Source organism: Epinephelus lanceolatus, chromosome 19, assembly GCF_041903045.1.
Source record: "Epinephelus lanceolatus isolate andai-2023 chromosome 19, ASM4190304v1, whole genome shotgun sequence".
NCBI lineage: Eukaryota > Metazoa > Chordata > Actinopteri > Perciformes > Serranidae > Epinephelus > Epinephelus lanceolatus.
Window position 1 is genome coordinate 7,079,934 of NC_135752.1, and position 12,376 is coordinate 7,092,309.

Consider the following 12,376-nt stretch of genomic DNA (forward strand, 5'->3'; position numbering starts at 1 on the left):
CACATCTAATGGGGCAGTCAGGACATGTAGGCTACTTGATGGCATCAGTTATCTCTACATTTGTACTTCTTCTTCACATGCTTGATTGATCACATGCTTTTTCTTAGAAAATAAACTTGATTTATTGTCTTTATTATCTGTTGAAGAAGTTCAAAAGAAAGCAGTGTCTCCCACGGTCATAAATATACTTGTGGTGGGTAGCTGGCAGAAAGGGCCAACATTACCTGCATGACATTAGCCTATAATGTAGGTGTGGGGGTGTCCAAACTTTTTTTGAATGGGGGCCAGATTAGATAATGTAAAAAATACCTTGGAGCCAGCTGCTTCTCACATCAAGTTGGACAAACGCAACAGTTTAATCTTTCAGTGAAAATGTAGCCTATTCAAGCATGTCTGAAAACTGATTGGCCCAGGGCTGGACTTTGGACATGGCTGGCCTACATCATTTTGCTCTTTTCAATCACACTTAGAGCAAGTCTTTATTATTTCTTTGTCTGCTGTCTGTCTTTCTGTCTGCTTGTGTGTTTGTGCTCATCTCTCTCACTCTCTGTGTAGACACAACTGACAAACATTTCGAAAAACTAGTGGTTGTATACGTATGCGCAGCAGTCAACTTTCTCTACAGTTTGCATCCATGTCTGTGAAAACATGGATGCTTCATACATATCTTCCCCCTAGCAGCACAGAAGATCTATAGAGTCAGCACAGTTTCAGACGCAGTAGCAGATCAAACAGGTAGGAGGGGATAAGGCAAGGGCAGACTGTTCACTAATTAAACAATCGCGGATGGCCTCATTCTTTGGAACTGATAAAGAGACAAAAAAAAAAATTTCCTAACATTGGTTGCCATACCTGAGCAGCCTGCCCAGGTATGTGTGGGAAAGACCCAAAAGGAGATACACCATGTCTCTGATCTAAACATGCCTGAAATAGACATTTACCCCACGACATGGCACCTGTGCTTTACTTGGGCATTTCCATTTAATACAACTTTATCTCTAATCCACTACATCTCAGAGACAAATATTGTACTTTTTACTCCACTTCACTTGTCTTACGGGTTTAGTTGCTTTTTCAGATGACCTTCCTGTCCAGTGAAAACCATGTATCTCCAGAATTGGTCATTTTAGATTTGAATGTTTCTGATAAACTGTAGGAGGAAAATATTATTTGTTTGTATAGCACATTTCATACACTAGGGCAATTCAAAGTGCTTTACAGAGCAATAAAATATAAAACATATTAAAGGATACAGATTACAATAAAAGAGCAAAGAAAAAATAGATATAAAAGGTAAAATGAAAAAATCAACATTAAAAATAGCAAAAGTGCAGACAAGAGGTGCAAAGATAAAAAGATGATTTAAAATGACTGAAATCTGAGATTAAAAATAACATTGCACAGAGTGATTTAGACACAGTGAGATTTTGAAATCAACTCTCTGAGTGACAGGTAACCAGTGTAAGGATATTAGAACTGGAGCAATGTGGTCATATTTCCTAGTTTTTGTCAGGAACGTAGCAGCAGCATTCTGAATAAGCTGAAGTTGCCTAACAGCTTGTTTTGAAAGGCCTACAAACAGACCACTGCAGTAATCTACCCTACTGGATATAAAGGTGTGGGTGAGCCTTTCAAGGTCTTGCTTTGACATTATTCCTCTGACTTTAGCAATGTTTTTTAGATGGTAGTAGGCAGATGACCTTATGGATTTGATGTGGCTGTGGAAATTTAAATCTAAGTCCGGGATAACACAGAGGTTTATTGCATGACTCTTAGTTATGAGAGAGAGGGCGGCAAGGTGAAAGCTGGCACTCTGTCTTTCTTTCTGTGGACCAAAGACAATTATGTCTGTCTTATCTCTTTTGAGTGACACAGACATTCTGGAGGTCAGTAATCACCCGGTGAAAGCAATATGTATATTTGTGTGTCATCTGTACAATTACAGTAGGCCACTTTATTATTGTGTGTGATTTTGCCTGATGGAAGCATATAGAGATTAAACAAAAGGGGTCCCAGAATGGACCCCTGTGGGACCCTACATGTCACAGCCCTCTGCTCCGACTCATTGTTACCAGTTGAGACAATGTACTTCCTGTTGTAGAGAGTCCAACCCAGTTGTCTTGTCTTTGTAACAAAATGGTGTGGTCCACTGACTCAAAAGCTGCACATAAATCCAACAGCACAAAAACAGAAGCTTTGCCTGAGTCGGTGTTCAGGTGAATGTCATTTATTACCTTTATGAGTGCAGTCTTAGTGCTGTGATTGCGTCCAACCGCAGACCTCCAGCCTCAGGCCCCACCGTCAGTGCTGGGACCCATAGTGTAAAATCAGGTGACCCATAGTGGAAATCACGTTTATTGCAATTCCTTATCAATAAAAAGTGTTTTTATGCCACTGCACGTTTAGGCTACTAACTTATTTCTTGTCATGCTTACAGTAAATAAATAAATGTAACATATGTTTAGATGCAGCTGTATTACAGGCTACAGAGCAGAGAAGGTTATGTTACAGCCAGAAACACAGGCGGAGGCAGGAGGGATGTTTCACTTGCTATCACTTTATTGTTGCATTTAACAAATTTAAACCAGTTCCTACTCTGAACTCTAATTCATGCAGTGCATCTGCATTTTAACACAGGTATGTCCAAAGTCTGGCCCGGGGGCCAATTTTAACGGGCCCTCGGCTTGACTTTCAAAATATACCAAATGTGGCCTTTTACACAATAATGGTTAATTGAGCAAGATCACTTTGCAATTTTACCCTTCACCTCACAATAATAGGACTATCATACAGTTTGTAGACAGGCATCAAGTAGTAATAGTTCATTAAAAGATAAAAATGGTTGCATTTTTTTTTAAACCCATTTGATGTGAGAATCAGTTGGCCCCCAGGTATTTTCACGTAGTTTTATCTGGCCCCCATTCAAAGAAGTTTGGACACCTCTGTCATAACATGTCGACATAAACTGCGCCAATAATACTGCAGCCTAGAAAATTACATGAGCACATGAAGAACACACACTGGAACAGTTTACAGTATGAAGAATAGTTTATGAGGTCCCTTATAACCCATGTCAAAAAGGGGGAACTGACCCAATAATAAACATCACTAATCTCAATTGACCCCTCACAGTTATATGCCACATAGCCTGTGCTTTGCTTTTACTGATTCACCATCAATAAAGAAGTTTAGGTATACTGTACCTGGGACACTCAAATGAAACAATGGTGATGGAGATGGGTCCCTGTGCTAGAGGTGGGGTCTGAGGCTAGAGGTCTGCAGCCAGACCCTTCTCACCGTGATGGGGCCAAAAGCCTGATGGACAGGTATCAAAGCAGTTGTTCTGTTGCCAAGTTTCCATGTAGCTGGTAGACAACTTTTTCAATAACTTTAGTGAAGTGTTTTTCTGAGCAGTAGGAGAAAACCTGATAATGTGTACTTTCACTTAAGTAAGGTCTTGAAGGTCTTATGTATTTCACGGTTACTGAATATTGCTTTCATTAATGTACATGTTCATAAAGCAATGTTCCATTAAAAACCTTAAAAAGATGGATCTATTTATTCACAAATATACTGTTTGCAATTGGAGGAAAGTTACTTGTGAGGGGAAGCAGATGACTCTTTGGCTATTTTTGTATCTTACAGTAAACAGGACCTCTCTGACTTTATGCTGCATTTCAGTAAATATGTTTTTGTGTTTGTGGCGAACGTAAACTCAGCTGCATTATGTGCTTTCAGTTTGAGTCATCTGTGATGTTTTTAGTTCCATGCCAGCAGTGACGTCACAGGCAGGAGGCGGCTATCACAGATCTGTCTACGTCTGTGGTGACTCTGGGGTCGAACAGATGCTGGTACTGAAAACATCTCTCCCCGAAGATGATAAACAGATCAGAACAAAACAGGGTAAAGGTCACATCTGTGATCAGCTGGGTGTTGGTGCAAATGTGCAAATAAAAATACTTAAATAACGTTTCATACTGTGTCTTGAACACAATACAAGTAAATAAAGTTTCCTGGAAGCCTAAATGCAAGATTAAAAATAGCAGAAAACCTCAATTGCTCTTACCATAGAAGACATCTGTAGCTAAGATATGAGTGCTGCTGGTGTGGGAATATCTTCTATCTATGTTTTTGACAAGAGAGGCATAAGCAAACAACTTTCTAAAGGGTTTATGAACCAAACATGCTTAAATGAAACACAAAAAAGAGGGGAAGTGAAGGCTAAACATAACTCCTCGTTTTCAAACAAGCTTATCATCTGCAGACAGCCATTTCCTTGCTTCTTTCCGCTTATGACCTCACTCCACATCCCTCCAGGCATCCGACAGAAGGAACCCATAGTTTCCTGATGTGCCACATAATCATAATTAGTACTTTGTGTAAAAGTACTAAAACCACACTCTAAAGTAAAAGTCCTGCACTGAAAGCTTTACCTCAGAAAAAGTAAGAATAATTAGGAACATGTATTTAAAGTAGTAAAACCCAATTCAGAAAAATCAAAATAGATAAATAAATAAAAAAAATAATAATATATGAAATAATAAATAATAATAATAAAACACCCCCAAAACCTACATTTATTCAAAATAAATAGAAAGCAAAATAGTTGGCAGTTATTTTTCTGTCAAACGAGCTGTCAAGTGATTAATTAACTAATTCAGTGATATTCAACTGAAGGCCTGTGAATTAAAAAAGAACTAATTCACACAGGAAATTGCTTTTGTAGTTTTAATATATATAAGATGACAGAGTGCTTAAAAAAAGTGTCTAAACGATACATAGGCCTACACAATAGACATTGTAAAATGTTTCATATAAGTGTATGAACAGTTATCTAAAAAAAGGGATTAAACTATACTTCTATGAGCACCTGATTGATGTATTCAAAGTGTGCCATTTTTGATTTAATACAACATACTTATTACACTAATGATTGTCATTAGTGCTACCAAAGAGTAACTAGAATACAATGAAGTGTACTTGACTGTACTGTTTTGAGACACCCCTAAGATGATTCCTGATAATTCTTTCCTATGTCCTTTTGGCTGTATTCTTGTAGTGCCCAAGTAAAAAAAAGTATACCAAAGTATATTTAATTTAAGAATACTTAATATACTTTCATGACCACATGATTAACATACTAAAAACGTGCTACTTCTAGTGTATGAACAATGTACTTAATATGATAATCATATATCATTAATGCCACTAAAGACATACAAGATGCATTTAAGTGCACTTGACTGCACTATTTTGAGACACCATTAAAAATACCTGAGTCTATCTTTTATTACAGATTCTGTACTTTAAATTTTTTTTTATTTTTCTCTACTTTAAGTACATTTAATCAATTTTTAGTTAACGTTTAAAGCAGTACTAAATATACAATACATTTATTTATAATTAATGGTGTTAAAATATTTTTCAAGTACAATTTCTTTTTATTTGTTATGGATTTTAAGTGTACTTAAATTGTAATTAAAAAAAATAATTCTTGTATAAACAAAGTTGGGTTAAAGTATATTTTTTAGAAAGTACAGAATTAGTAATAAAAGATGTACTTAAGTCTATTTAAATACATCTTAATGGTGTCTCAGAATAGTACACTCAAGTACACTTTGTTGTATTTTAGTGTGTCTTAAGTTGAACTAATGACATATAATTAGCATTAAGTACATCGTTAGTACACTCATAAATAGCACACTTTTAGTATATTGCCCATGTGCCCATGGTAAGTATACTTAAATTAAATATACTTTATTATACGTTTTTGTTACACAGGCACTACAAGAATACAGCCAAAAGGATGTGGCAAAGATACAAAGAAATTATAAGGTGTTGTTCGTTAGTGTCAACTTTGACTCCATAAAACAGAGAGCAGTGCAACAGAGTGACAAAGAACATGTGTGGGGGTGTTACATCAGAAGTTCACCCTGTGCATGTTAAAACAGAAACCAAAGACAACCCACATTCCTGCTGAAGCAGAGAAGATGTCAAGTGGTTTTTTTTTTTAAAAATTTTTTCACTTGGTAAGTTTGGGGAGGTGTTTGTGACTTCAGTGAAGCCACAGAGCAGCAGCAGCAGCAGATGGAGGTGACACATGGAACTGAGCATATAGGACCAGAGAGACGCACGGTTTTTCTGTTTCTGTTTACGTTTGTGTTGCTGTTCAACAATAAGAAAAGAAATGGGGAAACTTCTTCTGTTATTCTTCTTTGTTCTTTGTGTTAGTGGAACTCTCCAAAAGAAAGGTAAGACATGCTGATGTAACTTTAGTTTAACAATGAGTCTTCTGTGTAAATATTCATTTTATTATGTTTTACGTTAAAATGAGCTTATTGTGAAACATTCACCTATCTTGTATACTTGCAGTAATACTGTCGACTGTTTTGTTAATTATATATTATTTGCTGATAGCTCCCAGTGAAGAAAATAAGTGATTTCTGGTTAAGTTGATTTGTCAAGTACTGTATTAAGTACAAACTTAGATTAGGCCTTCTTGTACTTTCCATTTTCTACAACTTAATACTTCTACTTCACTACACCTCAGAGACAAGAACTGTATTATTTACTCCACTTTATTTGTCTGACAGCTTCTGTCACGAGTTGTCACCTTCTGTCCAATGAAAACCATGTATTTTCAAATTTGGTAATTCTGATGTTGAATGTTTGTGATAAACTGAAGGACAAAGTGTTCCTTTATGAGTTGAGAAAATTCTCCTCCTTCTTAAGCTAAATAAACTCTTTAAAAGTAGCTCAGTCCATAGGGACTTGGGTTGGGAACCGGAGGGTCGTCTGTTCAAATCCCTGTCCGGACCAAATGTGGAGCGTGGACTGGTGGCTGGAGAGGTGCCAGTTCACCTCCTGGGCACTGCTGAGGTGCCCTTGAGCAAGGCACATTAATGCAGCAATAATATTAATCCAAAAACATCAGATAGAATAGAAAAACACTGACAGGGAACATTTTACTACACAATGAAATATTTTACTTTATACTTTTAAGTATACTTTGCTGATATATTCAAGTCTGAATACTTCTTTCACCATTAGGAATCAAATGAATCAAAAACTACAAGCTGCAACCTGCACAGTGGTGATTGTCACAGTTTCACTAGAACATCAGTTATTACAACATCTGATGGCTCATTACTAGGATGCACCCCAGTCACCAGAGGAAAATGTTGGTCTTGTACATTTCTGTTCCGCTTTACTCATGCTACTGTTTTCAAAATCCCCTCCGAGCTACAACCTCCGAGCTAACAGCTTACATACTGAAAATGGCAATAAGGTATGTCTGCTTTGCTCTTTTGGCGAATAGTTTTAAAGATATAGAACAAATAAAAAAACTTGCGAATGCACCTCGGAACAGCCCAGACTTCGTCTTGCAGGACTCTCGTGCCCTGTTGATCTATTTTCTGACATGGTCAGTCAGAGTTCATTTACCACATCTTTTGAATAATCTCCAGTCAGGCTCTACCTGAATACGATCCCTTTTGTGCCAAGGGCCTAATCTCAAACTGGACGGATCAGCAAACCTTCTGTTGCCATTGTCAACGTAACTGCTCTCCTCCTGGTGAGTCTGCTCCGTTAGCACATGCTAACACAGCACCAGTGCTAACATTCAACACTGAGTCATTAAATGGTTCCACCAAACTTACACCCATGCCGAAACGGCTCGACTCTGTCATTAAACCTGTTAATAACCATAAGGTAATGTTAGCGGTGTGATGCTAACAGTTAGCCCTGTCACTGTGTGTGTTCCCCCCGACACTAAATTGCAAGCACTGTTGCTGCATGCTGGGCTTTGTGCCGCCCAGGATAATTTTGATTGGTTTAAAGGCACAAAAACAAGCCAAAGCATTTTTCCCTCTGTAGCAGAATGGTAATAGTGCTTTTTGTGCCAAAACCTAGGCTACTGACATATTAACCACAGCGCTGTTGAAATATATTGTTTCAGTATATCCACCACATAATAATGTGCAAATATAATATGAGTGTCCATAATATTCCATAGCAACCATTAGCGATGCATATCCAAATGACCAATGGAAAGATGTGTATTACATCATCTATTCAACACGTATCTCCACTGGGTGTCAGAAGTGTCCATCAAAGCGCGTAGAAAGTCAAAATCGTCAAAGGTGGAGATACGTGTTTTTCATCGGACAGCGATGATATGCGTGGTTTGCAGAAAACGTACAATGCCAATATTTGACTGAACACCTTTAGGTGGTTGACTGTTGGTCGGACATAACTGAAGGGGTCACTACGGATTTTAGAAAACTGTTTTCTGGCATTTTAAATTCAAAGTTATTAATGGAGGAAATAATCATCATATTAATCACTAATGAAATAACCTAATAGGCTTTCATTTGAAGTGTATTTTGATAAAATAAATTGGAGTATGATGAATGTTATGAATGAAGTGATCACTAACTTTTGTATGTTTCTGTTTTTGCTGCAGGAAAAACAAGGAACAAAGTGAAGAGAAACAACTCTGAGCCTGCGGTTGCCGTGCCCAGAACTTTTTTAGGAGACCCATTCATTCAGACCAACTTGTTTTCTGTCCTAAATGGGACACAAGCTCCCCTTTCATCTCACTCCCCTCCAGCACTGCAGTCTCTAAGCAACAACACAGCCAGCTATCTCCGCGGCCCTCTGAGCACACGGGTCATCCCAATTATTTATATGTTGGCGGTCACTGTCGGGATCCCAGCCAACATCGCCATCTTGTACACTCTGGCCACTAAAATTAGAAAGGTGTCCTCTGCCATTCTGTACTGCAGCCTGACCGTCTCCGACCTCTTCCTCCTCTTCTCCCTCTTCTTCAAGGCTCACTACCATTTCCATGGAAACCACTGGGTGCTCGGGGAGGCTGCGTGTCGAATGGTCACGGCCTGTTTCTATGGCAACCTCTACTGCTCAGCCCAGACGCTGGCCTGCATCAGCATCAAGCATTACCTGGCTGTCGTGCACCCGTTCATGTACAAAAGTCTCCCCAAGAGGACGTTCAGTGGCTGGGTCAGTGTGGCCGTTTGGGGGGTGTTTGGTGCCGCTGTGGTACCCGAGCTCGTCGTCCAGCAGAGCTACTGGATCCCTGAGGTGGGCCGCATCACCTGCCATGACGTTTTGCCTTTGTACTATGACTCCCATGTCTTCCTGCTCTACTACAACCTGTTTCTAACCATATTTGGCCTCCTGTTGCCACTTGTGGTCACGATGGTGTGCTATGCCCGCATCGTGTCCGAGCTCAACAGATCGCACTATGACTGGGCGATGTACATCAAGGCCAGCTCCCTGGTGTTAATCATCTTCATGGTGTGTTTCACTCCCGCTGGAGTCCTGCATTTTGTCCATTATGTGCAACTGTTTGCAGATGGAACTGAGAGTTTGTATGTGCACTTTAAAATGGCGGTGTGTTTGTGTTGCCTCCATGCCTGTCTGGACCCCTTCCTCTTTGTCATCATGTCCAAGTCTGCAGGCTCCAGGCTTTACTCTAGGGCCGTTAAAGGCAAGACTCTGAGCCTATCCATCTAACAGAGACTTACATGTTACCAAAAACTGTCTTTGATTGAGATCTAGCAACATATGAAGAGGAAGATTTTCTCTATGGCTGGAATCCAAAGAGAAAGCAAACTCGACTGTATTTATGATAAACAAGCAATGGACAGACTTCCTGTTGCATTAAATGTGTTCTCTGCAAGTAGATTAAATATTTTTGTATAGCAATACAGTTTTCATGTGTGTGAGTGTGATGTGAGCCTGTTTATACATGTACATGGTAATAACATGGGTCACTGTCACTCCTGTGTTTACTGAACATCTCCTACTGACCACTTGTGTTCAAATTACATAACTGTCTACGCCACTTATGCTAGAAGGCCAAAAGGCCCCGTTCACAGTGTTTATGTCCACACTCTCACTAGCTGCCCACTAGCATGCTCACGTTAGCAGTTGTGTTGGTACAGCTGAAGATATTGTCAGCAGAATTAATCACGTCTCGTTCCAAAGGGCAAAATGATGGATGGTCATACAGAACTGGATCTGAACTTCATCCTACTTGTTGTAAAATGGGCAAGTTATAGAGTGCTAGTGCGCCATCACCAAACCAACCACCACATTCTGCATTGATGACATAGTCCCACAGGCGCATCAGTGTCTTTGAGTGTCCTCCTGGGCGGTACGTGTGTCAGGGGGGGCCCTGACACTTTGGGCCCCTGACCCCAGTGGTGCCTAGTAGGCCCGTTTAGTAATCCATCCATGGATATGTGGTCAAATGTGTCCCAGACCACCTCTGCAGTAGGTTCAAGTGTTGTCCACTTGGATCACTCAGGACACAGTTTAATACCTGTAACTGTAAACAAGGCTGCAAAGAGGGATAGGACCTAAATATGTTAATGTGTGTGTATGTAAGAAATGGGAAAAAAAGTATATATAAACTGAATTTTTAAAATGAAGTCTTGCAGGCTTTTTGTATTTCTGTTGTCATATGGAGCATTGATGATTAAAATGAAACTTCACTTTGTCTCAGCTATTTTGGTTATTTAGTGTCTAATTTTTACTTGGATATTTTGCAGCCTAGCTTTAGATATATATTGAAGTAAGTGCTTTGTTTAACTAAGCCTTTAAACTCATCAAGAGGAGAATAAATCATTAACCTCCCCCCGCCAGTGGGTGGAGGTTCCTGAAATGATTTGTATGTGACATTATCTGTCTGAAAACAATTATCAAGTCTGTGGCTAAGATCTAAAAATAGATAAGTGTATGAACTGTATCCTTTCCTTAAGGGTTGTTAATGAATTAACTGCATGGTTTAAGGTTTTTTAAGGGCTAACAAAACTTTAAAAGGGCTTTGATTTTTCCTTTGTAAAGAAAAAGACAGGAAATTACATGCTTCATAGGTCTACTACTGGAGCTGAACCAGGGATGTTGCAGTCAAACCTATCCTCATACAATGGTTTGTATAATATACAAATTAGTGCCCCAAGGCTAATGGTATGTATACATAATATAAACGTAAAGTTACGTTGGCCTACTTAACATAAAGCTATGTAGGTTAGGTTTAGGAAAACATGGTGACAATGTACCTTAAATTAACTAAAAGTTCACTTGGTTTGACATGGTCCCAAACATCGGACTCTAGAAAGTCCTGAGGTAAAGCTCTGTGCTGTCTGACCTATCCACTAGCCCAACCTGTATATAGGGTTTAGGTGGACATTTGGCCTTTAAACCACTTCCTTATTTACTCCCATCAGCACACTGGTAATTTTATCACAGCCTGAATGAATGACTATATGTTATATCTGGACAATTATTCTCTGTGAGAGACGCAGGTTGCCTGAGTCCTGAGAGTTCAGCTGGTAGAGAAGCTGCCTCATAGTCTGAAGGTTGCAAGTTTAAAGGACAGCTTAATGGGACTGTGACTGTGAACACATGACTGGCATTTTTTAAAATAACATTTGTATGCTTTTGTTATGACTTTAAATGTATGTGTTTTAGGGGCCGTACACATGCCGCATTTTTGCATCCCTAAATTCATTGTTTTTAGTTTAGACACACGGCAGGTGCGCTAAAACGCCAAAACAATAGTGTCACGACATGCATGTGTATCCTAGCACCTATTTTTCAGGCTGCGACACCTGCCCTGAGATAATCAGAGTTCAGCTTTACAGTGGACAGCAGTTGGGGGCTTTCGCATAAGGGACTGGGTCCCAAATCTGAGTACACATGGCCCCAAAGTCGTGTGCCTCAAAGGGTACATTTTAATGAATAACAATATTCTAAAATGTGAAACTTTATAGATTTAACCTCAATTAGAGATTAATTTTTTTGAATGTAAAACCCCTGACAATGTACAAAAATTTGATGTTTGTGAATAAACTGGTGTATATAAGAAGGATTTCAGGGGGTTTAGAAAACCCCTCAAAGATTCTAACCCTATCTTTCATTTTGAAGAAATAAAACAATCTGCCTCTAACAAAGTAAAAGTTTTATTTTGAGCAATAAAATGCACTTTTGCTCAGTTTAATACACTCTGTGATTTTTTTGCTATGTATTACCTGTTGCTTATGGTGGTAAAAGTATGCTATGCAATGCCATCATTATCCGGTATTCTTGTAGCCACAGCTCAGTAACGGTTACATGACCTCACTTTAATTCAAGTGAAAAGAACAGTCGACCCCAGTCTGCCCTCTGTGGTTAAAATGAACAACAGAACCTGACAAAGATGGTTGATTTCATATCAATGGTGCCATCTGCTGGTGTGAGTGGATGCAGCCATATTTGGACACTGAACAGAATGAAAAAAGCCCTGCAGCTGTTCAAATGAAACTCTTTATTCAATATGTAGACACCAGAGGAATCCACCTTTACACTG

At 39.0% G+C, this 12,376-nt stretch overlaps 1 protein-coding gene across 1 annotated transcript; it reads left to right on the top strand.

Annotated features, from left to right (window-relative positions):
• Positions 1 to 6,035: 6,035 nt before the first annotated feature.
• Positions 6,036 to 10,531, top strand: LOC117269277 (proteinase-activated receptor 3). The gene is made up of 2 exons (XM_033646199.2): positions 6,036 to 6,251; positions 8,465 to 10,531. Exons 1-2 carry the CDS (start codon positions 6,188 to 6,190, stop codon positions 9,535 to 9,537), a joined length of 1,137 nt encoding a protein of 378 aa, XP_033502090.1. The 5' UTR covers positions 6,036 to 6,187; the 3' UTR covers positions 9,538 to 10,531.
• Positions 10,532 to 12,376: the final 1,845 nt, after the last annotated feature.